We start from the raw sequence: 26,090 nt of genomic DNA, 5'->3' as shown, positions 1-26,090 counted from the left end.
GCAGTGCAGCAGACCTTGGACAATCTGATCCGCCTGGGCGCGGTCGTTCCGGTGCCAGAAAGTCAGCTTGGCAAGGGACGTTACTCCATTTACTTTGTGGTACCAAAGAAAGGAGGTTCTGTCCGGCCTATCCTCGACCTCAAAGGGGTCAATCGGGCCTTGAAAGTGCGGCACTTTCGCATGGAGACTCTCCGCTCTGTTATAGCGGCAGTGAAGGCAGGAGAGTTCCTGGCATCCTTGGACATCAAGGAAGCGTACCTGCATATTCCCATCTGGCCTCCTCATCAACGCTTTCTGCGTTTTGCAGTCCTGGGACGACACTTCCAGTTCAGAGCCCTCCCATTCGGGTTGGCTACTGCTCCGCGGACCTTTTCCAAAGTAATGGTGGTCATCGCGGCCTTCCTACGAAAGGAAGGGGTACAAGTCCATCCTTATCTGGACGACTGGTTGATCCGAGCCCCCTCTTATGCAGAGTGCGGCAAAGCTGTGAACCGGGTAGTTGCTCTTTTGAGCTCCCTGGGATGGATCATCAACTGGGAGAAGAGCCAGCTGCGCCCGACTCAGTCCCTGGAGTACCTGGGAGTTCGATTCGACACCCACGTGGGCAGAGTGTTCCTGCCAGACAATCGGATTGTCAAACTTCAGGCTCAGGTGGACCAGTTCCTAGTAGCCTCTCCTCCTCGGGCTTGGGACTATGTGCAGCTGTTGGGCTCTATGACGGCCGCGATGGAAGTAGTGCCCTGGGCCAGGGCTCATATGAGACCACTTCAACAATCTTTGCTGCGGCGCTGGACTCCGATGTCGGAGGATTATGCTGTGCGCCTTCCCTTGGACCCAGCAGTGCGCAAGGCGCTGAGCTGGTGGATGCAGACAGACAAGTTGTCTGCGGGAATGCCTCTGGTGACCCCAGAGTGGATTGTCGTCACGACGGACGCCTCTTTGTTGGGCTGGGGAGCCCACTGCTTGGGAAGGACAGCGCAGGGGCTCTGGTCTCCTGCAGAGGCAAAGTGGTCTATCAACCTCCTGGAACTCAGAGCCATTCGGTTGGCGCTTTTGGAGTTCATCCCGGTACTGGTGTTGAAGCCTGTACGGGTCCTGTCAGACAATGCCACGGCTGTGGCCTATGTCAACCGCCAGGGAGGTACCAAGAGCGCCCCTCTAGCCAAGGAGGCTATGAATCTTTGCCAGTGGGCGGAAGCGAACCTGGAGCAGCTTTCTGCGGCCCACATTGCCGGAGTCATGAATGTCAAGGCGGACTTTCTCAGTCGCCATACCTGGGAGCCCGGAGACTGGCAACTATCTGCTCAGGCGTTCTTGGACATCACGAAGCGCTGGGGCCGGCCGAGCCTAGATCTGATGGCGTCATCGGCCAATTGCCAAGTGCCGCGCTTTTTCAGCAGAGGACGGGACCCTCGATCCCTGGGAGTAGATGCTCTTCTCCAACAGTGGCCGACGCAAGAGCTCCTCTATGTGTTCCCGCCCTGGCCCATGGTGGGCAGGGTGCTAGACCGGGTGGCAAAGCATCCCGGCAGGGTAATCCTGGTGGGTCCGGATTGGCCCAGACGTCCCTGGTATGCGGACTTGATCAGGCTCTCAGTCGACGATCCTCTGCGGCTGTCAGTGGAGCAGGGCCTGTTACATCAGGGTCCCGTGGTGATGGAGGATCCCTCCCCCTTTGGTCTTACGGCCTGGCTATTGAGCGGCAGCGTCTGAGGAAGAAAGGCTTCTCAGACAAGGTCATCGCCACTATGCTAAGAGCGAGGAAGCGCTCTACTTCTACTGCTTACGCCAGGGTTTGGCGTATATTTGCAGCGTGGTGTGAAGCAGGCTCACTTTCTCCCTTCACTGCTCCAATTTCTTCAGTGTTGGCATTCCTGCAAGAAGGTCTGGAGAAAGGCCTGTCGCTCAGTTCCCTTAAAGTCCAGGTAGCGGCTCTGGCTTGCTTCAGGGGCCGCCTGAAGGGTGCTTCCCTGGCTTCGCAGCCAGATGTGGTGCGCTTTCTCAAGGGAGTTAATCACCTGCGCCCTCCTCTGCACTCAGTGGTGCCTGCGTGGAATCTCAACCTGGTGCTAAGAGCATTGCAGAAGCCGCCTTTTGAACCCTTGTCAAGGGCATCTCTGAAAGACCTGACGTGGAAAGCAGTCTTTTTGGTGGCTATCACTTCAGCCAGAAGAGTTTCCGAGCTCCAGGCGCTCTCATGTCGAGAGCCTTTTCTGCAGTTCACTGAGGCAGGAGTGACTATTCGCACAGTGCCTTCCTTTCTGCCCAAGATTGTTTCTCGCTTCCATGTGAATCAGCAGCTCTGTCTCCCTTCCTTTCGTAGGGAGGACTACCCAGAGGAGTACTCTGCTCTTAAATATCTGGATGTGAGGCGAGTCATCATCAGATACTTGGAAGTGACCAATGATTTCCGGAAATCGGATCATCTGTTTGTTCTGTTTGCAGGTCCTCGTAAGGGTCTGCAGGCTGCTAAGCCTACAGTGGCAAGATGGGTCAAGGAAGCCATTGCAGCGGCTTATGTGGCCGCAAGGAAGGTGCCGCCTATCCAGCTGAAGGCTCACTCCACGAGAGCTCAGGCGGCCTCGATGGCAGAGGCCGGATCCGTCTCCTTGGAAGAGATATGCAAGGCGGCAACTTGGGCTTCGGCTCATACATTCTCCAAGCATTACCGTTTGACGGTGGCTGCACGGGCGGAGGCCCGGTTTGGAGCTTCAGTGTTGAGGTCAGGGATTTCAATGTCCCGCCCTGGGTGTGTACTGCTTCGGTACATCCCACCAGTCTATGGATTGATCAGCTTGATGATATGGAAGGTAAAATTATGTATAATCATACCTGATAATTTTCTTTCCATTAATCATAGCTGATCAATCCATAGCCCCTCCCAGATATCTGTACTGTTTTTATTCTGGTTGCATTTCAGGTTCAAGTTTAGTCTTCAGTTACTTCAGAAAGACTTCGTGTTCAAGTTTTTTCACTTGGATTCTTCAAGAGTTGAGACGAGTTTGTGTTACAGTGAGCTGCTGCATTCCTCTCCCCCCCGTTCTACGGGGCTGGATTGAGACATAAATTCTGCCGGCACTCCCTCCCGCTTCGTGCGGCTGTAGGGCAGCTTTGTACCCCTCCCGCTTCGGCGGTGTTAGGGTCAGTCAGCTCCTCCCGCGGTTGCGGTTGCAGGATAAGCCAGATCCCCCCCGCATCGGCGGGTGTGGTGTCCCTCCCCCGCTCCGCGGGGATGAGCTGGACGGATTCCCCTCCCCCACTTGTGTGGGGATGAGCTGGGTTAATTCCCCTCCCCCGTTTCGGCGGTGGTGAGCTGGGCAGAGTGTCCCTTCGTGGGTGTAATTCTCTAAGTGCTGAGTCCTGCGGATGGAGCTTTGATATCGACATACTGAGGAGTTTCCAGCAGCACATGACCACATATAGGGAGGCAAAAGTTTGCTCTCTATCTCCACCTGCTGGTAGATGGACACAACCCACCAGTCTATGGATTGATCAGCTATGATTAATGGAAAGAAAATTATCAGGTATGATTATACATAATTTTACCTTTTTTATTGGACATAACTTAATACATTTCTTGATTAGCTTTCGATTTTATTTGTCCAATAAAAAAAGATATCATCTTATTCTTTTCCATGTTTTATTTTGTTTGATTTCTATTGATAACCTTTAAGAGTGGACTAACACGGCTACCACACCTCTCTATCTGAAAGACTAAAAGCAAAACAGGTGGCATTTATGAAATACAGAATGCAAAAGAACACAAAATAATACATAGCTCAAGAGAAATACAGCTGGTGAAAGTGCAGACAGAAGAAAAAAATGGCTAGAGACAGGTGAGAACCTTTTCAGCTATATTGGCGAAGGGAAGGCTAGAAATGGAATTATAAGACTGAAAGCAGCTGAGAACCAATATGAGGAGAGTGATGAAGAAAAGGTGTTCACAGAAGAAAATCCTGCAGAACGTCCTTTCAGTTGACAAAAGTATATATGAGAGTGGATTAGATATCATACTGTTCATGGAAAAGTGTTTATGAATAGGAAAAATTGAAAGTGGACAAAGCCATGGGTTGGATGAGATACACCCAAGGATATTGAAGGATCTTAGGTTCTGGTGGGCCCTCTTAAAGATTTGTATAATAAATCAAGTTCCACGGGATTGGAGAAGAGCAGATGTGGTCCCTCTGCAAAAATGGTCACAGAAGTGATAAAGTACAGGTTGGTAAGCCTCATTTCGGTGGCTGGGAATATAATGGGAGGTACTGCCAAAGAAAAGGATAGTAAAATTCCTGGAAATCAGCGATTTACAAGATCGCGGCAACGTGGTTTTCTCAAAGGAAAATTGTCAAATCGGATTTCTTTGACTGGATGACCAGAGAACTGGATCAAGGGCATTTGCCAGATGTCTATTTAGATTTTAGTAAAGCCTTTTGCATGGTTCATCATAGGAGGCTTGTGAACAAACTGAATGGGCTGAAGTTTGGACCCAAAGTGGTGAATGGAAGTCACTCAAAGGAAAGAAAGGTGAGTAGTAGAGTACCTCAAGGATCAGTACTGGGGCCAATTCTATTCAATATATTTGAGTGGCATTGTTACAAATCTTCATGTCCTCTGCAAAAATGCAAACTTTTTTCCTTCTAACCCTTCAAAAGAGTGGACACCCCAGAGGGAGTGGACAACATGAAGTGTTCTAAAAAGATTAGAAGAATGGTTTGTTTTTGGTAACTAAAACGTAATGCAAAGAAGTGTAGAGATGCACATGGTGTGTAGAAACTCATGAAAGATGTATTTGCTAGAGGGCGAGTGGCTGAGTACAGACAAGGAGAGGGACCTTGGAATCATAGTGTCGGAGGATCTTAAGGTAACAAAACAATGTGACAAGGCAGTGGCTGTAGCCAAAAGGATGCTAGGCTGTATAGAGGCATATGCAGTAGAAGAAAGGTGTTAATGCCCCTGTACAAGTCATTGGTGAGGTCCCATTTGGAGTATTGTGTTCTGTTTTGGATACAGTATCTCAATAAGGACAAGAAAAGACTTGAGGCGGCTCAGAGAGGCAACAAATGATATGGGGCTTATGCCAAAAGATGTATGAAAAGAGACGAAGACCTGACTATGTATGCCCTAGAAAGGAGGAATAGGGGGACATGATGTAGACATTAGCTTGCTTATTAACACCTCTAAGTATTTAATCTTTTTCAGAGATGGGAAGCAGTAGAACTAGAGGTCATGGATTTGAGGTTGCAGGGTGGGAGACTGGAGCAATGTCAGGAAATGGTTTCTCACTGAAAGTTTTGTGGGGGAGGGTGGATGCCTAGAATGCCCTCCCATAAGAGGTTATGAAGACAAAAATGACAGAATTCATAGGATAAACAGGATCTCTGTATAGAAAAAAGATGGAATCCAATTAAAGCAAAACTTAACTGACTTCATAGCTGGAGTGAGCTTTGATAGCAGCTTCAGAGATTGGGAAGGAAGACCAATGCTGGGCAGACTTCTGCTGTCTTCATCCCCTAAATAGAAAGAAAACAAACTAGAAAAATAGTCTGGTAAAGACCATTTGTATTTACTTTGCTGTAATTCCTCAGTGTTTGTTACTCTTTTGTTAACCGCCTTGAACCTCTCATTGGACTAGTGCCATCTACAAATTCATGATTACATTAGACCATATTGCCTATCTAGGATCAAGGCTAGAATGGGCTTCGGCAACTCCTGTTAAGTAGGACTGGTGCTGGGCAGACTCTGTGCCCCAGAATAGGGAGGGAGGGAGAGTGAGTGATTATGTATACCATTGTTTAATCATGACGTGGAACCTTTCCAGAGTGCCAGATACAACTCTGGTCACTTTGGGCAGACTGGATGGACTGTGCAGCTCTTTATCTGCTGACATTTACTATGTTACTATGAAACTTTATTGCTGATGATTTGTGGTGCATGGACATTGGAGCACAGCACAGAGGTCATCTGTCCTCTGTAACCCTAGCATGAGCCTCTCATCTTTGCCTTAGCCATGGCATCTCAATGACTCAAGACAGTATTGTCACGCCTACTGTATTCCCACACCTTTGTCAATGGCACACTTGCAGGTGGAGTTCTTTGTTTTGGCTTAACGCTATGGCTTTGATATGATGCAGTGTGTGAGCCAGCTGATTTATTGACTCGTGCCAGGGGTGTATCTACACCCAATCTCTACTCAGGCCCACCAGTTTGTCCTGCTCTGTGCTCGCCTTCTAGGCACCAGTTAGGCAGTGGCTGCGCTGTAGAAGTGGACAAACACATGCATTTAGGCAGTTAGCAGCATCGCCTCCTACCTCCTCATAAAATCTGACACCAGTGTCAGTAGGTCAAGACAGAGACCCAGACATCTCCACTAAAGTAGTTTTCAGGGTCTGATTTTGAACACTGCTGGGATTGAGCCAGATGTCTTCTCTGAGGAGGGTTCAGCTGATTTACCACCAGACCCATCTCACCGCATGAGAGAATCCCCTCCTGAGGAATTCTTTCATTGCATAAGATCCAACTTTTTAGCCCAGTGGCAATAACTCCTCTCTGGGCATATATTAATGGTGGTGCTCAAGCACCCACAGAGCTGGTTCCTATGTTTCATTGTGTGTTTTGTGTGTGTGCAGGAAACACCTCAAGCCATGCTGTTTTAGAGAGAAGGAACACAGGCCAGAAATATTGGACATCTTCTAATTTATCAACCCACAATTGGACATCTTCCAATTCCCCCAATTCCCACCTGTGCCCGAGGAAGTTGACAGTGATTTTCACAGAATCCTTAAGGAGACACATGAAAATGGATGAGCTCCCACACCCCCCATAGCACCTTCTTCAAATAACTTGACTGTATAGAATCCTGAAGGCTCTCGAATTTGAGAAGCAACAGCTTCTTCGGCATTCCATAGTGTACAAATCACTCAAAAGAGCCAAAGTTCCAAGATGTACTCCTGATGTCCCCTAACATTGGCATCTTTTAGGGGAGTTTCAGAACTTCTCACGTCCCACATAGTTTTTTAGCAATTCTTTTGGGGCATGTTCTTGTGGAACATTGTGTGCAGTATTGGAGTTTTGATGCCCTTGCCAGGCAGCTTTTACTTGTGGATCAGGGAAGTGCAGAAAATACAGGGTCCAAATGACCTATAATTTCGATACAACATCAAGAACCTCTATTGGTGTTGACACTGGAGGCACTCATGCTCTGGGCTTCAGACTTAAGATGTGCAGGAAAGCTTGATTCTCTTTGGAGATAAATTTGAAGATGCTACTACCCCCTTCAAGCAGTATAGGGAATACCCTTAAGACCCTCTTTAGGCCCACTTCTGACTCTGTCTCTCTTCCAGGAGATTGGGAAAAACAAAAGGGAGGGTACCAATCAGGAGGGTTCTTGCTCTTATTCCATAGAGGACCCAGAAGATTCAACCAGTTTGGCAGACAAAACCAGAGAGTTAGACTGCCTTTACAAGAACATAGCCAGTGTTCCAGTATTTACGTTGGACAACCTTCCAGTAGGAAGGAGGCTATTGTTTCTCATAAAACAATGGCCCCTTTTCTCCCATCAATGAGTTCTAAAAATCTTCCATCTAAGATACTGTCCGCACCAAACTGCCCACAACATTGTGATCACTTTTGACATCGGGAGATAACTTACCAAGGAGCTCGTTTTTCCTAATCAGATGGGGGATTTTGCCTTATCGTAGACCTAAGGGCCTTGAACAAGTTTCTAGTAAGATGTCCAGGATTGTTTCCCTAGGCAACTTAAGTTTCCTTTTTCCAAAAGGGAGACTGATTATTTTCTCTGGACTTAAAGACCGCCTAACTTCTGTGACTGGGATGCATCTATGTGAATATTTGATTCAGCATGGGGGAAATACCAGCTCCTGTACTGCATACTGCCTTTTGGCCTCACATAAGCTTAGTGTTCACAGAATTTCTTGTGGAGTTTGAAAGGGTTGTATCTACGCAGACTGACGGTGTACATAAGTATTGCTATACTGGGACAGACCAAAGGTCCATCAACCCCAGCCTCCTGTTTTCAACAGTGGCCAATCCAGGTCACAAGTACCTGACAAGATCCCAAAACAGTACATTTTATGCTGCTTATTCTAGAAATAAACAGTGGATTTTCCCCATGTCCATTTTAATAATGGTCTATGGACTTTTTCTTTAGGAAGCCATCCAAACCTTTAAACCCCACTAAGCTAACTGCTTTTACTACATTCTTTGACAACAAATTCCAGAGTTAATTACATGTTGAGTGAATTTGCACTGTGCATGACTATATGAGCCTAACTGCAATAAGATCTGTATTTCTCAGAGTGAAAGAGCTGAATCCTCACAGCGAAGGAACTAGAGAGAGCCCTAATAAGATGGAGACGGAGGATAGCAATGGCTCAGTGTCCAGCGGGGGAAAATCACTACTGGAAGATGAGGTATCTGCAGCTCAGTACTTTTATAAGCATGAGACCAGAGACTTCTTGCAAGTACTTAAGCTGACTGCACAAATGTCAAATTTCTGATCTCTTCCTTGCATCTGATTTTTTTTTTTTTTTTAAACCATCACAGACTAGTCTTGCACCTCTGATCTTACACTGCTAACAGAAAGAGGGGGGAAAATATAGATGAGTGAAACTGTCTAGAGATGAAATTCTTTGTTTTGCTTTAGCTTTTGCTGAAGGATGAAGAGCTGTCCATGCATATATCAAGTTTCCATGATGTGATGAACCGGATTAGTGAACTAGAGGAAAAAGCTGTGGAGGAGCTTAGAGAAGTAATCCAGGTAATGACAATACATGAATTACACACTCCGTGGAAATTTTGAGGGGAGGGGGTAATTCAGGGATTCTTCATACCAACTGTCACACTATCCCCAAGTAGATCAGGTTTGATCTGATATCATCACATGGCTTTCAATACCATCTCTATGCTGATGACTCCCAAATCTACCTCTCTACCCCCGAAATCTCAACCAGCACCCAGACCAATGTTACAGCCTGCCTATCTGATATCGCTGCTTGGATGTCTCAATGTCATCTGAAACTTAACATGGCCAAAACCGAGCTTCTCATCTTTCCCCCTAAACCTACCTCTCCTCTCCCCCCTTTCTCTATTTCTGTGGATGGCACTATCATTCTCCCTGTCTCATCAGCTCGTAACCTTGGGGTCATCTTTGACTCCTCTCTCTCCTTCTCTGCTCACATTCAGCAGATTGTCAAAACCTGTCGTTTCTTTCTCTATAACATCAGCAAAATCCGTCCCTTCATCTCTGAGCACTCTACCAGAACCCTTATCCATACTCTTATCACCTCTCGTCTTGATTATTGTAACGTGCTTATCACCGGCCTACCTCTTAGCCATCTCTCTCCTCTTCAATCAGTCCAAAACTCTACTGCGTGACTCATTTTCCACCAAATTCGCTATGCTCACATTAGCCCTCTCCTTAAGTCACTTCACTGACTCCCTATCCGTTTCCACATTCAATTCAAACTTCTCTTATTGACCTAGAAGTGCATTCGCTCTGCCGCTCCCCAGTACCTCTCCACTCTTGTCTCTCCCTACGCCCCCCCATTCAGGTACTCCATTCTGTAGATAAATCTCTTATCTGTCCCCTTCTCTACTGCTAATTCCAGACTCCGTTCCTTTTATCTTGCTGCACCTCTCGCCTGGAATAGACTACCCAAGCCTGTATGTCTAGCCCCGTCCTTGGCCGTTTTCAAGTCCAAACTTAAAGCCCACATCTACCACTGCTTTTTTAACCACTGCTCACTTGTCCTGTCCTTTTATCCTCACCTCTTTATTCCCTTAGCCTTATTGTTCTGTCTGTTTACCTGTCTGTGCCGGGGCTGGTGGTTGGGCGGTGGGGATAGTGCTGGACAGACTTATACGGTCTGTGCCAGAGCCGGTGGTGGGAGGCAGGGATAGTGCTAGGCAGACTTATACAGTCTGTGCCAGAGCTGGTGGTGGGAGGCGGGACTGGTAGTTGGGAGGCGGGGATAGTGCTGGGCAGACTTATAAGGTCTGTGCCAGAGCTGGTGGTTGGGAGGCGGGGTTGGTGGTTGGGAGGCGGGGATAGTGCTGGGCAGACTTATACAGTCTGTGCCAGAGCTGGTGGTGGGAGGCGGGACTGGTAGTTGGGAGGCGGGGATAGTGCTGGGCAGACTTATAAGGTCTGTGCCAGAGCTGGTGGTTGGGAGGCGGGGTTGGTGGTTGGGAGGCGGGGATAGGGCTGGCCAGACTTATACAGTCTGTGCCAGAGCTGGTGGTGGGAGGCAGGGATAGTGCTAGGCAGACTTATACAGTCTGTGCCAGAGCCGGTGGTGGGAGGCAGGGATAGTGCTGGGCAGACTTATACAGTCTGTGCCAGAGCTGGTGGTGGGAGGCGGGACTGGTAGTTGGGAGGCGGGGATAGTGCTGGGCAGACTTATAAGGTCTGTGCCAGAGCTGGTGGTTGGGAGGCGGGGTTGGTGGTTGGGAGGCGGGGATAGGGCTGGCCAGACTTATACAGTCTGTGCCAGAGCCGGTGGTGGGAGGCAGGGATAGTGCTAGGCAGACTTATACAGTCTGTGCCAGAGCTGGTGGTGGGAGGCGGGACTGGTAGTTGGGAGGCGGGGATAGTGCTGGGCAGACTTATAAGGTCTGTGCCAGAGCTGGTGGTTGGGAGGCGGGGTTGGTGGTTGGGAGGCGGGGATAGTGCTGGGCAGACTTATACAGTCTGTGCCAGAGCTGGTGGTGGGAGGCGGGACTGGTAGTTGGGAGGCGGGGATAGTGCTGGGCAGACTTATAAGGTCTGTGCCAGAGCTGGTGGTTGGGAGGCGGGGTTGGTGGTTGGGAGGCGGGGATAGGGCTGGCCAGACTTATACAGTCTGTGCCAGAGCCGGTGGTGGGAGGCAGGGATAGTGCTAGGCAGACTTATACAGTCTGTGCCAGAGCTGGTGGTGGGAGGCGGGACTGGTAGTTGGGAGGCGGGGATAGTGCTGGGCAGACTTATACAGTCTGTGCCAGAGCTGGTGGTGGGAGGCGGGACTGGTAGTTGGGAGGCGGGGATAGTGCTGGGCAGACTTATAAGGTCTGTGCCAGAGCTGGTGGTTGGGAGGCGGGGTTGGTGGTTGGGAGGCGGGGATAGGGCTGGCCAGACTTATACGGTCTGTGCCCTGAAGAGGACAGGCACAAATAAAAAAGTAGCACACATGACTTTATCTTCTTGGGCAGACTGGATGGACCGTGCAGGTCTTTTTCTGCCGTCATCTACTATGTTTACTATGTTTACCTGTCTTATCTAGATTGTAAGCTCTTTGAGCAGGGACTGTCTTTTTGTGTATGGTGTACAGTGCTGCGTATGCCTTGTAGCGCTATAGAAATAAGTAGTATGTCTCTGGACCTTCTCCCAGAGCTCCTCTTATGCACAGATGGGAGGCAGCCACTCTTAAGACAACATTATTGTTTATACACAACAAATGTAATGGCCTGAGTGGCTGTGGAGCCCTCTAGGGCAGTGCTAGGTACATTTTAGTAAAATATTCTACAGATCTTTTTACTCTGCTGTCTCTCTCGCTAGGCAGTTCTGTGGCATCCAGGTCATCTCCACCAGAAGTAAATTAAGCTTAAAACTGAACATGAAAGGAAATATGGGTTTAGAATTGACAGTATTACATCTTAGACTTGTCAGTTTCTTGATATGATGCTGCAAGTAAACATCTGTTTTTTGCTGTTCTGAGCTACAGAAGGATCCAGAATGGACAGAACTGTTAGAAATGACAGAGCAGCCAGACTATGATCTAGAGAAGTTTGTAAACCAGATGGAATACCTTATCCAGGAGCGATCCCGTATGCTGCTGGCTCTAGGAGGTTTGTATTGCTCTGCTAAGGGTGTGTAGGAACAGAGCAGCAATTCACACCAGCCCCTACTGGCCAGTAAAGGTAGACAAGTGCAAATACTAAATTGTTACGTACCAAATGAACTGTTCAGAATTTTCGTTCTTTTTAATCTGTTTATACCTACTAAAAATACACATTCTTATTTTTCATGTACATACATTTTCTATTTACAAGAATGAAGTCATAAATAACTAGAATATTATAGAATAAAAGTAAATTCAGATACTGGAATGAACATGCACTTCGCTAAGACACAGAATAAGTGTCACCTGCTTGTTTTACCCCAAAGTGTCTTATGATCTGGGTTAAGGAGCCATTCGCCTCCCTTGGGAACAGCAGTGCATGACAGTGTTCCAGTGCTGATCCATGAGGTGTAGGTGAGCAGTTATGAATAGATTATTGAAGTCCAGCTGAGCTGTGCTTTTTGTCATTTTGTTATCAGCACTGTCTCAGGGCTACAAGCAGTCTGGTGTCAGTGTGATGTCTTCTTGTTGCCCACTGTCAATCTAGTATCTGCAGCTCCTTGTGACTTTGAGCAAGTAACTTAACCTGCCATTGCCCCAGGTACAAAATAAGTACCTGCATATAATATGTAAACCGCTTTGATTGTAACCAGAGGCGGTATATCAAATCCCATCCCCACTTCTTTCTTTGCATCAACCAAGCAACAGGCATTTTCCTTCTGAAGTGCAAGTATTGGCAAAAGTCAAATTCCATGCCTTATTGGAGCATTAGCCCTACACATCAGTATTTGGTAGAACAGATCTGCATTTAGTAATTGCAGCAGGGACTTTTACCCATACAGGTGCACTCCAGTTGGAGCTATTTTGAAACGTGATGCATATGGGCTTGGGAGACCAGGAATCCTTGATTGTACCACCTAATGTTAACCTGCTGTGAGGGAATATACTGGGTTGCAAGCAAATACTGGTGTAAAAGTATTATCCCCTCCAGAGCTGTGACATTCTAGATTAGTGGCAAATTGACGGCTTCTCAGGAACAGCTGAAAACAATCTTCATTTGCCTATCCCCACTACCTCCTAGGTGCAAAAACGTATAAAGTGAACAGCAGACAGTTGTGAATTCTGACATGGTAAAATGATCTCTCTACAAGAAGGATCATAACATTCCATATTAAAAAAAAAAAAAAAAAAATGCTTCGACAGTGGGTGACAAAAAACTAAAATTAAACACTTGGGTTCAACTTCTGCATGGACCACCTCTTCCAACCTGTACCACTAACTTGTCTTTGTTTTGCAGAAAGTACAAATGCCCTACGCCTTGCCCTGCAGATGGAAGAACAATCCAGTAAACAGATTAATAAGAAGAGACGGCCTGAATAAATAAAAAAAGAAAAAGAAAAAACTGAATAGTTTATCTGGTTTATGACTGTAATTTCTTACTTCTTTCTGTCCCGTCTTGTCTGTCTATAATGTCCATGTAACAGCCTTTTTTAAGTCACCTCAGACTGAAGCTGCTGTTGGCAGGTTCCTGTACAGGATCATATCCAGGCATGTTGGCTCTTTGAATAATGTTGATTTTGCTGTTTTTATGGTAAGATGATGGCAGATGTTTATCAGCTTTTTGAATGCCCAGTTGGTCCTTTGGTGTACTTGGCTTTTCTATCTCTAGTTCTGCTTTCACTCTGTATATCACCCTCTACCTAGGTCATGCATGTTCAGGTGCAGCCATTATCATGTAATGCTGTCCTAAAAATGTGCTTTGAGATCATGTTGAGAGATTAATCATATTGTTTCTTTACTGCACTCGTTATAGATACTGGGATGAGTTAGGGGGGGGGAATTTGAAAGACCTGACTCTTCCATTCCTGCTGGTTTAGCTTTGTGGCACTTAAAGATGCTATTGTTGGTCCAGCTTTAAAAAGTACACAAAAACCAAAAAAAGATGTATTTGAAGCTACAGGACTGGCTTAGCCCTTGACTTCATGGCACATGAAAGTGCTCAGCCCTGTGAATTTGTATTGAGAGCCACACAAACCAGTCCAGATGTGCTTTTGTTCCTTCACTGGTCTCTTAAGCTACATAATCCTTAAGAATGGCTGATATGTTTCATGATGGTAAAAGGCTGGCAATAGCCGCTGAAATGAGAACTGAAGTGGACATGCTCCTTGCGCATATGGCTGCAAGAGAAACTCCAGATTTGTCTGGGTTAAGACTATAAATTGGAACCTTTTGCTGCTGTTCACAGAGTTGGAGTCAGCCAGTTTAAACATAACTTGCCAGTAACAGCCTTTTCTTTATTTATTTTTTTGTGATACGTTTAAGGACCAACAAATATTGCTCCCTCCTTTCTGACAAGGTGCATGAGGACAGCTTGGCTCCTTTTACCTCATGTAATTTTTTTTAAAATGTGGGTATCTAAACCTACAAAAGCAGCAGTGTTTTGGGCCAATACTGGATATGTACTAGACTAGAAAAAATTACTAGTTAGTTTTAAAATGTACAAAGACTTTTTTATCATGAGCTCTAAAATGTAAGTGAGAATGTTTAAGCCAAACTTCTCTGAATGATATATAGTTAAAAAGAAAAAAAATTGTAATATGAAAACTACTTCTGCTTCTTATTTGCAGATCATAAAGCTTTTTGCTGTACCTCAATGGCATTTATTTATATTATCGTTGTTACAATAGACAAAAATGAGGTGGGGAGAAGGTACCATAGGTACCAGAAGCATTTATTAAAGCATGTACAAAAACTGATTTCCACTGTAACTTATGAGCTTGCTTTCATAATATTTTTCTACATGTAGTGGAAACAGATGTCCCAAGAGGTCACAGGAGGAAAGGAATGCCCTCTCTCAAGACATCACTTCTTTGGAGCAATAGTGTTCACTACGTGCCTTGGGTCCAGTCCAGAATTCTATAGGACCAGGCTTTCTGGTTTCTACCATGTATAGGAATCATTGCTTTGTCTAGAGTCTGCTCTTAAATAACTGCAATTTCTAAATCAGTATGTAAATTAACCTGTCTCCTTGTTTCAATGGATCAAGTTACTTTTTTTAATGTTTGGTTTGTGAATAAAGAATTAATGTGTTCATTCTGTGCGCCTGTGGTAGCATCTTCCCAAAGTACAGATTAACCTGTCTGAACATAAAAACACATCATAAGTGGGTTAATAGGCAGGTCAAGGATGAATAGGATTAAATGGAATGGTGCCATGGAGGTCAGTTATGTATGCAGAGTGTACACAGGGTTAAACAGCAAATCTGTAGTTTCAAGTAGATGTGGTTATCAATAGAAATCAAACAAAATAAAACATGGAAAAGAAAATAAGATACCTTTTTTATTGGACATAACTTAATACATTTCTTGATTAGCTTTCGAAGGTTGCCCTTCTTCGTCAGATCGGAAATAAGCAAATGTGCTAGCTGACAGTGTATATAAGTGAAAACCTTCAAGCATTACTATGACAGTCTGACAGGGTGGGAGGATGGGGGTGGGTCGGAGGTATGCATGGGGACATCAAAGCATATCATTGATATTCTAACAGGATGGGTGTGGATAGGTGATATGGGTGTGGATAGGTGATACGCTTTGATGTCCCCATGCATACCTCCGACCCACCCCCATCCTCCCACCCTGTCAGACTGTCATAGTAATGCTTGAATGTTTTCACTTATATACACTGTCAACTAGCACATTTGCTTATTTCCAATCTGAGGAAGAAGGGCAACCTTCGAAAGCAAATCAAGAAATGTATTAAGAAGTTATGTCCAATAAAAAAGGTATCATCTTATTTTCTTTTCCATGTTTTATTTTGTTTGATTTCTATTGATAACCTTAAGAGTGGACTAACACGGCTACCACACTCCTCTACAAGTAGATGTGGGAAAGAGGGTACTCTACTTTTATTGAGTCCTTCATTGTATGCCTGAAATGATCCCACAGCTGTCTGTGCCTGGAGAATAGCAAATGGTTTCTATTTACCTCTAAATGCAGGCAATGGAGCATTGGGATTTCAGTGGGGAATCTTGTTTGAAGCTTTAACCTCTGCTCTAAAGCAGCATATTTTTGATGTCAAAGGGCTTGATTGATTTGTATACTGTTCAAAATTAGCGCCCATCTTATTTGAAGGTATTTACATTTATGTATTGTGAAACTAAACTTGTTTGAGTTTTTCATGAATAGTGGCCTGTATAACATCTTGTTTTGTGCTGGTTATGCTGTGGCTTCACATTCCTATTCTAAAGCACCCATGAAGAGGAGTTTTCTGTATTGTATATATTGTAGCCTCTCTGACCAAAAGTATAAGACAAAGACACTTAAGGTCTGCCAAATAGCCATCAAGAAGTGAGCTCTCAAACTGACCATCCTCTATGCATAATGTGTACACACATCAGGTGCTAAATGCTTTTTAACATTGATTTTGGTTTTGAGCATTGGGCCCCTGACTCTAGTGTGACTGGACTCCACTTTACCTCTTATCAAATCATACTGTGCAGTGATCACTGTTGCCTAGGTGGGTGCCACTTGCTTAGTAGATGCACTGTCTCCATGTGTGAACATTAAACCCAGCAGCAATGCTTCTCTGGTGGATTCCTTCAAAGGGCTGTCCTTAGAAACATGGTGAAGGACTCTTTCTTCTACTTTATAGATGGGATACTCCAAATCACATCCAGTTGATTGAAGACACCTTCCCACCTGCCTAAGTCTGCCCATATTCTTCTTGAAGGTCTATAGAGTACACCTGTGTGGATGAGAGTATAATCTCTTTCTACTACAATCTGAGTGTTCCTCTTCCTCACACCCCCTGCCTTTCAGCTACTTTAATGTAACTCTGGCCAAGTCATTTAACCTTCCATTGCCCCAGGTACATATAAGTACCTGTATATAACATGTAAACCACTTTGACTGTAGTTGCAAAAACCATATAAAGGCAGTACATAGTCCCATTTCCCTTCCCTTTTAGAGCTGCCCCTTCTTTGTGCTAATGCCTCTACGGTACTATGTAAGCCACATTGAGCCTGCAACTAGGTGGGAAAATGTGGGGTACAAATGTAACGGATTTCAAATAAATCTGTTCCTTCTTTCCAAATCTTTATCATTCTAAGAAAGAAATTATAGAACATAAACTTAGTTGGCTGTTAAAACCACTTATTTGACAAATCTAGGTAAATCTGAATAAAAATGGCATGTTCCAATTTGGTCTGTTTGACAATAAGGGGAGGGTGAGCCTTTTTTCATCCCTTAACTGCTACGACTATGCCTCAGCACCCCCAGGCAATGAATCTAGAACCTCGGACTCTTTTGGGAGGAAGACATATCAGGCCGCTATGCTCGCTGCTAAAATCATAAGTACATAAGTAGTGCCATACTGGGAAAGACCAAAGGTCCATCTAGCCCAGCATCCTGTCACCGACAGTGGCCAATCCAGGTCAAGGGCACCTGGCACGCTCCTTAAACGTAAAAACATTCCAGACAAGTTATACCTAAAAATGCGGAATTTTTCCAAGTCCATTTAATAGCGGTCTATGGACTTGTCCTTTAGGAATCTATCTAACCCCTTTTTAAACTCTGTCAAGCTAACCGCCCGTACCACGTTCTCCGGCAACGAATTCCAGAGTCTAATTACACGTTGGGTGAAGAAAAATTTTCTCCGATTCGTTTTAAATTTACCACACTGTAGCTTCAACTCATGCCCTCTAGTCCTAGTATTTTTGGATAGCGTGAACAGTCGCTTCACATCCACCCGATCCATTCCACTCATTATTTTATACACTTCTATCATATCTCCCCTCAGCCGTCTCTTCTCCAAGCTGAAAAGCCCTAGCCTTCTCAGCCTCTCTTCATAGGAAAGTCGTCCCATCCCCACTATCATTTTCGTCGCCCTTCGCTGTACCTTTTCCAATTCTACTATATCTTTTTTGAGATACGGAGACCAGTACTGAACACAATACTCCAGGTGCGGTCGCACCATGGAGCGATACAACGGCATTATAACATCCGCACACCTGGACTCCATACCCTTCCTAATAACACCCAACATTCTATTCGCTTTCCTAGCCGCAGCAGCACACTGAGCAGAAGGTTTCAGCGTATCATCGACGACGACACCCAGATCCCTTTCTTGATCCGTAACTCCTAACGTGGAACCTTGCAAGACGTAGCTATAATTCGGGTTCCTCTTACCCACATGCATCACTTTGCACTTGTCAACATTGAACTTCATCTGCCACTTGCACGCCCATTCTCCCAGTCTCGCAAGGTCCTCCTGTAATCGTTCACATTCCTCCTGCGACTTGACGACCCTGAATAATTTTGTGTCATCGGCGAATTTAATTACCTCACTAGTTATTCCCATCTCTAGGTCATTTATAAATACATTAAAAAGCAACGGACCCAGCACAGACCCCTGCGGGACCCCACTAACTACCCTCCTCCACTGAGAATACTGGCCACGCAATTCTACTCTCTGCTTCCTATCTTTCAACCAGTTCTTAATCCATAATAGTACCCTACCTCCGATTCCATGACTCTGCAATTTCTTCAGGAGTCTTTCGTGCGGCACTTTGTCAAACGCCTTCTGAAAATCCAGATATACAATATCAACCGGCTCCCCATTGTCCACATGTTTGCTTACCCCCTCAAAAAAATGCATTAGATTGGTGAGGCAAGACTTCCCTTCACTAAATCCGTGCTGACTTTGTCTCATCAGTCCATGTTTTTGTATATGCTCTGCAATTTTATTCTTAATAATAGCCTCCACCATCTTGCCCGGCACCGACGTCAGACTCACCGGTCTATAATTTCCCAGATCTCCTCTGGAACCCTTCTTAAAAATCGGAGTAACATTGGCTACCCTCCAGTCTTCCGGTATTACACTCGATTTTAGGGACAGATTGCATATTTCTAACAGTAGCTCCGCAAGTTCATTTTTTAGTTCTATTAATACTCTGGGATGAATACCATCAGGTCCCGGTGATTTACTACTCTTCAGCTTGCTGAACTGACCCATTACATCCTCCAAGGTTACAGAGAATTTGTTTAGTTTCTCCGACTCCCCCGCTTCAAATATTCTTTCCGGCACCGGTGTCCCCCCCAAATCCTCCTCGGTGAAGACCGAAGCAAAGAATTCATTTAATTTCTCCGCTACGGCTTTGTCCTCCTTGATCGCCCCTTTAACACCATTTTCGTCCAGCGGCCCAACCGACTCTTTGGCCGGTTTCCTGCTTTTAATGTATCTAAAAAAATTTTTACTATGTATTTTTGCTTCCAACGCTAATTTCTTCTCAAAGTCCTTTTTTGCCCTCCTTATCTCCGCTTTGCATTTGGCTTGGCATTCCTTATGATCTATCCTGTTACTTTCAGTTGGTTCTCTTCTCCACTTTCTGAAGGATTGTTTTTTGGCTCTAATGATTTCCTTTATCTTACTGTTTAGCCACGCCGGCTGACGTTTAGTCTTTTTTCCCTTTTTTCTAATACGTGGAATATATTTGTCCTGAACCTCCAGGATGGTGTTTTTAAACAGCATCCACGCCTGATGCAAGTTTTTTACTCTGCGAGCTGCTCCTTTCAGTCTTTTTTTCACCATTTTTCTCATTTTGTCGTAATCACCTTTTCTATAGTTAAACGCTAGCGTACTTGATTTCCTAGTTTCACTTCCTTCAATGCCAATATCAAAACCATTCATATTATGATCACTGTTATCAAGCGGCCCTCGTATCGTTACCCCCTGCACTAGATCATGAGCACCACTAAGGACTAAGTCTAGTATTTTTCCTTCTCTTGTCGGCTCCTGAACTAGCTGTTCCATGAAGCTGTCCTTGATTTCATCAAGAAATCTTATGTCCCTTGCGTGTACAGATGTTACATTAACCCAGTCTATATGCGGGTAATTGAAATCCCCCATTATTATTGTGTTGCCCAGTTTGCGTCCCTGATTTCCTTTAACATTTCCGCATCCGTCTGTTCGTCCTGGCCAGGCGGACGGTAGTACACTCCTATCACTATCCTTTTCCCCTTTGCACATGGAATTTCAATCCACAGTGATTCTAAGGAGTGTTTTGTTTCCTGCAGAATTTTCAATCTATTTGATTCAAGGCTCTCGTTAATATACAATGCTACCCCTCCACCAATCCGATTCACCCTATCACTACGATATAATTTGTACCCCGGTATGACAGTGTCCCACTGGTTATCCTCCTTCCACCAGGTCTCAGAGATGCCTATTATATCTAATTTTTCATTTAGTGCAATATATTCTAACTCCCCCATCTTATTTCTTAGGCTCCTGGCATTCGCATATAGACATTTCAAACTATGTTTGTTGTTCCTAAGTACATCATGCTTAGTACTTGACAGTATTAATTGGCAATCTTTTGTCTGATTTTTATTGTTATTTAAAGATACCCGATCTACTACAATCTCTTTTGCAACCTCACTATCAGGATACTCTATCTTCCCTGTTATGGTGATATCTTTGAAAGATACCTTATCCCGAACCATGCTCTTTTGAGCGACTGTCGGCCTTCCCCCCATTTCTAGTTTAAAAGCTGCTCTATCTCCTTCTTAAACGCCGATGCCAGCAGCCTGGTCCCACTCTGGTTAAGCATCCACTTGCAGAACTTGGTGCGGCAACTGTCTAGATTGGTTGATGCACTCCCTCTGGAGCAGGCCGAGCCTTTTCGCCAGGTGGTCAGGCAGCAGAAGGCGTGTCAAATTCCTGACCAGGGGGTACGTTCAACACTTTTGATGTAGCATCCAGGATCGCTGCCCAAGGTATAATGACGTGCAGACTCTCATGGCTGCTCGTGTCTAATCTGGATCATTCGGTCCAGCAGCAGATGGTGGATGTTCCTTGCTGGGGGGGGGGGGGGGGGGAAATAACCTTTTTGGTGAGAAAGTAGAGGATCTAGTTGACCAGCTCTTCAATGTCACCTTTGGTACCTAACCACTACACCTCTATTCAGGAAATCTTGACTGCCCCAACTTGACATTTCGTCCTTTAGATTGTAAGCTTCTTTGAGCAGGAACTGTCCTTTGTTAAACTGTACAGCACTGCGTAACCCTAGTAGTGCTCTAGAAATGTTAAGTAGTAGTAGCTCAAGAAGCACAATGATGCTATGGATTCTCTCTCCCGCCGGGCGTCTTCTGCTACTACCTCCTCATCTAGGAGGTTTTTTGGAGGGAAGATGAGTGCTCCCTCTTACTACTACTACTAAAAGCAGAAGAAAGGAGGTGTTGATGCCCCTGTATAAGTCGTTGGTGAGGCCCCACCTAGAGTATTGTGTTCAGTTTTGGAGGCCGTACCTTGCGAAGGATGTAAAAAGAATTGAAGCGGTGCAAAGAAAAGCTACGAGAATGGTAAGGGATTTGCATTACAAGACGTATGAGGAGAGACTTGACCTGAACAATGTATACTCTGGAAGAAAGGAGAAACGGGTGATATGATACAGGCGTTCAAATATTTGAAAAGTATTACTCCGCAAAAGAACCTTTTCCGGAGGTGCGAAGGCAGTAGAACAAGAGGACATGAAATGAGATTGAAGGGGGGCAGACTCAAGAAAAATGTCAGGAAGTATTTTTTCACGGAGGGAGTAGTGGATGCTTGGAATGCCCTCCCACGGGAGGTGGTGGAAATGAAAACGGTAACAGAATTCAAACACGCGTGGGATAAACATAAAGGAATCCTATTCAGAAGGAATGGATCCTAAGGAGCTTAGCCGAGATTGGGTGGCAGAGCCAGCTGGTGGTGGGAGGTGAGGATAGTGCTGGGCAGACTTATACGGTCTGTGCCAAAGCCAGTGGTGGGAGGCGGGGCTGGTGGTTGGGAGGCGGGGATAGTGCTGGACAGACTTATACTGTCTGTGCCCTGAAGAGGACAGGTACAAATCATAGGGTATACACAAAAAGTAGCACATATGAGTTTGTCTTGTTGGGCAGACTGGATGGACCATGCAGGTCTTTTTGTGCCGTCATTTACTATGTTACTACTACTTAACATTTCTAGAGCGCTACTAGGGTTAAGCAGCGCTGTACAATCCAACAAAGAGAGACAGTCCCTGCTCAAAGAGCTTACAATCTAATAGACAAGTGAACGGTCGGTCCGATAGGGGCAGTCAAATTGGGGCAGTCTGGATTCACTGAACGGTAAGGGTTAGGTGCCGAACGCAGCATTGAAGAGGTGGGCTTTAAGCAAAGACTTGAAGATGGGCAGGGAGGGGGCTTGGCGTAAGGTCTCAGGAAGGTTGTTCCAAGCATAGCGTGAGGCGAGGCAGAATGAGCAGAGCCTGGAGTTGGCGGTGGTGGAGAAGGGTACTGAGAGGAGGGATTTATCCTGTGAACGGAGGTTACAGGTGGGAACGTAAGGGGAGATGAGGGTAGAAAGATAGTGAGGGGCAGCAGACTGAGTGCATTTGTAGGTAAGAAGGAGAAGCTTGAATTGAATGCGGTATCTGATCGGAAGCCAGTGAAGTGACCTGAGGAGAGGGGTGATATGAGTATATCGGTTCTGGCAGAATATGAGACATGCAGCAGAGTTCTGAACAGATTGAAGGGGGATAGATGGCTAAGTGGGAGGCCGGTGAGGAGTAAGTTACAGTAGTCCAGGCGAGAGGTAATGAGAGCGTGGACGAGAGTTTGGGTGGTGTGTTCAGAGAGGAAAGGGCTATGCTAGGCGTAGGTACACTCCTGCTTCTCGGCAGCCTGCCCAGGCTCAGTCCCAGCACGCTCGTTCTCGTCAACAGCATGCGCCTAAGGCCCCCCGGTGCTCCCAGCAAAAGCAAGGGATGGGCTTTTGACTGGCTCTCATAGGCGCCCGGTATAAGAGGCTTGGGGAGGCTAAGCCTCCCCAGCCGAAAGCCAACCCAAAATCCTCCGCTCGCTGCCTCCCCACGGTATCCGGAGCAGCATCAGCACAACAACAGAAAGAAGAGTGGCAACTTCCTGCGGGACCTGACCTGTTCTGGCCATTCGTGAGTGTGGTGAAAGACGCCCCGCCCCCGACTCACGCTACTGCCAGTAGTAGTCTCCACTAGCAATTACAGCAGGCCTGCTGACTCTGCCTTCACCAATGACGCGCTCTCCCTCCGTTTCCTGCTTCTGCGAAGGCGGGACATGTCACAGCCAGGGAAAAGTCTGAGTTCACGAGGCAGGGCTGCTGTGGTCTCTACAGTGCAGCACTGCACGCCACAGAAGAAAGATTAAGGCAAGTGTCCGATTACTTCTGAGGGGGAGGGGTACTAAGGGAGAGACTAGAACCAGGAGGGAGAGAAGGAAGGAGTGGGACTTAGAGGGAGGGACTGGAGAGAGCTTGCTTGCTGAATCTTTGGGGGAGAGAGAGATGAGGCCTTCAGCTCTCTCACAAAGGTTCAGCTTGAACCTTTGGGGGAGAAAGAGAGCTGAAAGTGCTGCTCTGATAGTCCTGGGTGGGGTAGGGAAGGAGGGCAGGCAGGAGGAAGAAAATATGTAAGACCCTGGAGGGGGAGACAAGTTATAGATGTGGACTGGGGGGCGGAGGCGGAAAGAGAGCTTGCTGAACCTGCGGGGGAGAGCTGATATGCAGCCATGGTAATATTTGATTTAAAGAGAGAAAAACCACTTGGAGGAAGAAAATAGGCAGAAGCTGGATCCACTGGGCAGTCAAGTCTGTGGAAGACCCAGCTTTTACTTATGGCAAGAAATGAAGAAGAAAGGCGGAAAGTAAATAAATAAATGGAAAGGAAGCCCTGGAAACGGAGTTAAGAGGACAGATAGCAGCAGAATCAGATACTGGACCAGCATGATCAGAAAAACAAAGTCACCAGATAACAAAGGTAGAAAAGATCATTTTATTTTCATTATAGTGTTTGGAATATGTCCACTTTGAGAATTAGGTGCTCAACATTAAATGTTTATATTTATTTACTTATTTATGGCATTTTATCCCACATTAAACATGAATTAGGGTGTTTTGTGGCTGTACATGAGAATTGTGATATTATGATCCCTTGTTTCATATTGTTGACGGTCTGCATTTTCCGTATGGGTGGTATATTGGTGTATTAGGTTCTGCCCAGTGTAATATTTATGGTACAGTAAGGTTCTGAGTGTGTTTTTGCACAAAGTTGTACATAGTGTTTTGCAGTTGAGCGATTGTGGCTAGTATATGCTTTGAGCAACCACTTTATTCTTTCACATATGACACATAGCTAATATCTAAATTTAATAAAAGGTATTGTGACTTTTATTTTGTTTTTTTCAGTGTGTTAGACAATTATGGATTTAAGCCCCACCCCTAACCATGCCCCCTTTAGCCTCCCCAAACAGTTGAGCCACTGACCGCCTATGCTGGCTCCAGTTCAGCATAGCCTCAGTAAACGTGTCCGTACTGGACAATTTGCCGGTTGGGGGGAGGTTAATGTTTTTTCACCAAAGGCGGCCTCATAACTGACCGGTGGGTTCTTCAAATAGCCCGATTAGGATACACCCTCAATCTGGACTCCAAGCCTCCAAATCGCCCACTGGGAGCTCAGTCCTACAGCTCCCAGCACAAGCAGGTACTTGCAGAGGAACTCTCCGCCCTTCTACAGACCCAAGCGGTCGAACCCGTTCCACCAGGGGAAGAAGGGCTGGGATTCTATTCCAGGTACTTCCTTGTGCAAAGGAAAATGGGGGATGCGTCTCATCCTAGTCCTAAGGGCCCTGAACAAATTTCTTATCCGAGAAAAGTTCAGGATGGTTTCCCTAGGCACCCTTCTTCCCATGATTCAGGAAAACAATTGGCTATGCTCTCTGGACTTAAAGGATGCTTACAAACACATCTCGATACTTCCACCTCACAGGAAATATCTTCGATTTCAGCTGGGAACACAGCACTTTCAGTACCGTGTACTACCTTTTGGCCTGGCGTCTGTGCCCAGTGTGTTTATCAAATGCCTAGCTGCAGTTGCAGCATCGCTACGCAGACTTGGGAGTTCATGTGTTTCCTTATCTTGACAATTGGTTGGTGAAGAGCACCTCGAAGGAAGGTGCTCTGGAGTCCATTCGAATGACTATTTGGGTGCTAGGGCTACTGGGGTTCATCATAAATTATCCCAAGTCCCATCTCACCCCAGTCCAAAAATTGGAATTCATTGGAGCTCTGTTGAACACTCAGACAGCTTGAGCTTATCTTCCCGAGGCAAGGGCAGACAGCCTTCTGTCCCTGGTGTTCATGGTTCGAGCGTCTCAGCAGGTCACGGCTCGGCAGATGTTGAGACTTCTGGGGCACATGGCTTCCACAGTTCATGTAACGCCCATGGCACGCCTACATATGAGATCAGCTCAATGGACCTGACACGACAGTCAGTTTGGTCAGGCGGTGCTTCAGAATCTGTTCGGGGTTTAGAATCCAACTCCATCCCCCCTAGACCCATTTTTGTTCTGTTCCAGGCTGCACTCTGTTGTTTATGGTTTCAGGTCAATCCATGTTATGTCCTCACCATTGTGAGGCCCAATTGACCAATGTTCATTATTTTGAGTGAGCCTGGTTGCTAGGGATACCCCACATGTGAGAAGGGAAGGGAAATGGGATATACCACCTTTCTGAGGTTTTTGCAACTACATTCACAGCGGTTTACATATATTCAGGTACTTATTTTGTACCAGGGGCAATGGAGGGTTAAGTGACTTGCCCAGAGTCACAAGGAGCTGCAGTGGGACTCAAACTCAATTCCCCAGGATCAAAGTCCACTGCACTAACCACCAGGCTACTCCTCCACAGCCTGCTTGTCTTCGGAGAAAGTGAAGATAGATACCTGTAGCAGGTATTCTCCAAGGACAGCAGGCTGATTGTTCTCACAAACCTGCCCGCCTCCCCTTTGGAGTTGATTTGTTTCTTTTTATGATATTGATTTAACTGAGGAATGTGTTTGCGCGACAGGTGGGAAATCAGTCCACGCATGTGCAGTGTACGCGCACCAGAAGACTGGAAAGACTTTATATTTTGCTTGCAAAAGGCCGATTCCTGGGCCGATGCGGATGTCGACCACATGTGAGAACAATCAGCCTGCTGTCCTCGAATACCTTCTACAGGTATGTATCTTTGCTTTCCTGTTCTTCCTAAAAGAGGGAATAGGGAGGCAAAGGTGTTGCATTTCTTTTTCAAAATTATTTTCAAATTACAATATAAGAAAACTAGAAGTGGTATGATAACCTGTAATATAGGCTCCACATGAGTATAATTAAAAGCAGTGATATAAGTTGAAGGGACTTAACAAAATTAAAGACCTCTCCAGAGCTA

General features: G+C 45.8%; 1 protein-coding gene across 4 annotated transcripts in view; it reads left to right on the top strand.

The window, feature by feature from the left end:
* The window catches only part of KIF2C (kinesin family member 2C), a 121,944-nt gene extending 107,030 nt beyond the window's left edge, over positions 1 to 14,914 (top strand). For all 4 annotated transcript variants that reach the window (XM_030207222.1, XM_030207220.1, XM_030207221.1 and 1 more), the window contains 4 exons: positions 8,315 to 8,429; positions 8,663 to 8,776; positions 11,718 to 11,841; positions 13,132 to 14,914. In XM_030207222.1, the coding sequence (XP_030063082.1) occupies positions 8,315 to 8,429; positions 8,663 to 8,776; positions 11,718 to 11,841; positions 13,132 to 13,214 (436 nt within the window). In that variant the 3' untranslated portion in view covers positions 13,215 to 14,914. The remainder of the gene's footprint in view (positions 1 to 8,314; positions 8,430 to 8,662; positions 8,777 to 11,717; positions 11,842 to 13,131) is intronic.
* Positions 14,915 to 26,090: the final 11,176 nt, after the last annotated feature.

Source organism: Microcaecilia unicolor, chromosome 6 (assembly GCF_901765095.1).
Source record: "Microcaecilia unicolor chromosome 6, aMicUni1.1, whole genome shotgun sequence".
In the NCBI taxonomy this organism is placed as follows: domain Eukaryota; kingdom Metazoa; phylum Chordata; class Amphibia; order Gymnophiona; family Siphonopidae; genus Microcaecilia; species Microcaecilia unicolor.
The sequence above is the reverse complement of the archived record's forward strand: the minus strand, read 5'-3'. Positions and strand labels throughout refer to the sequence as shown.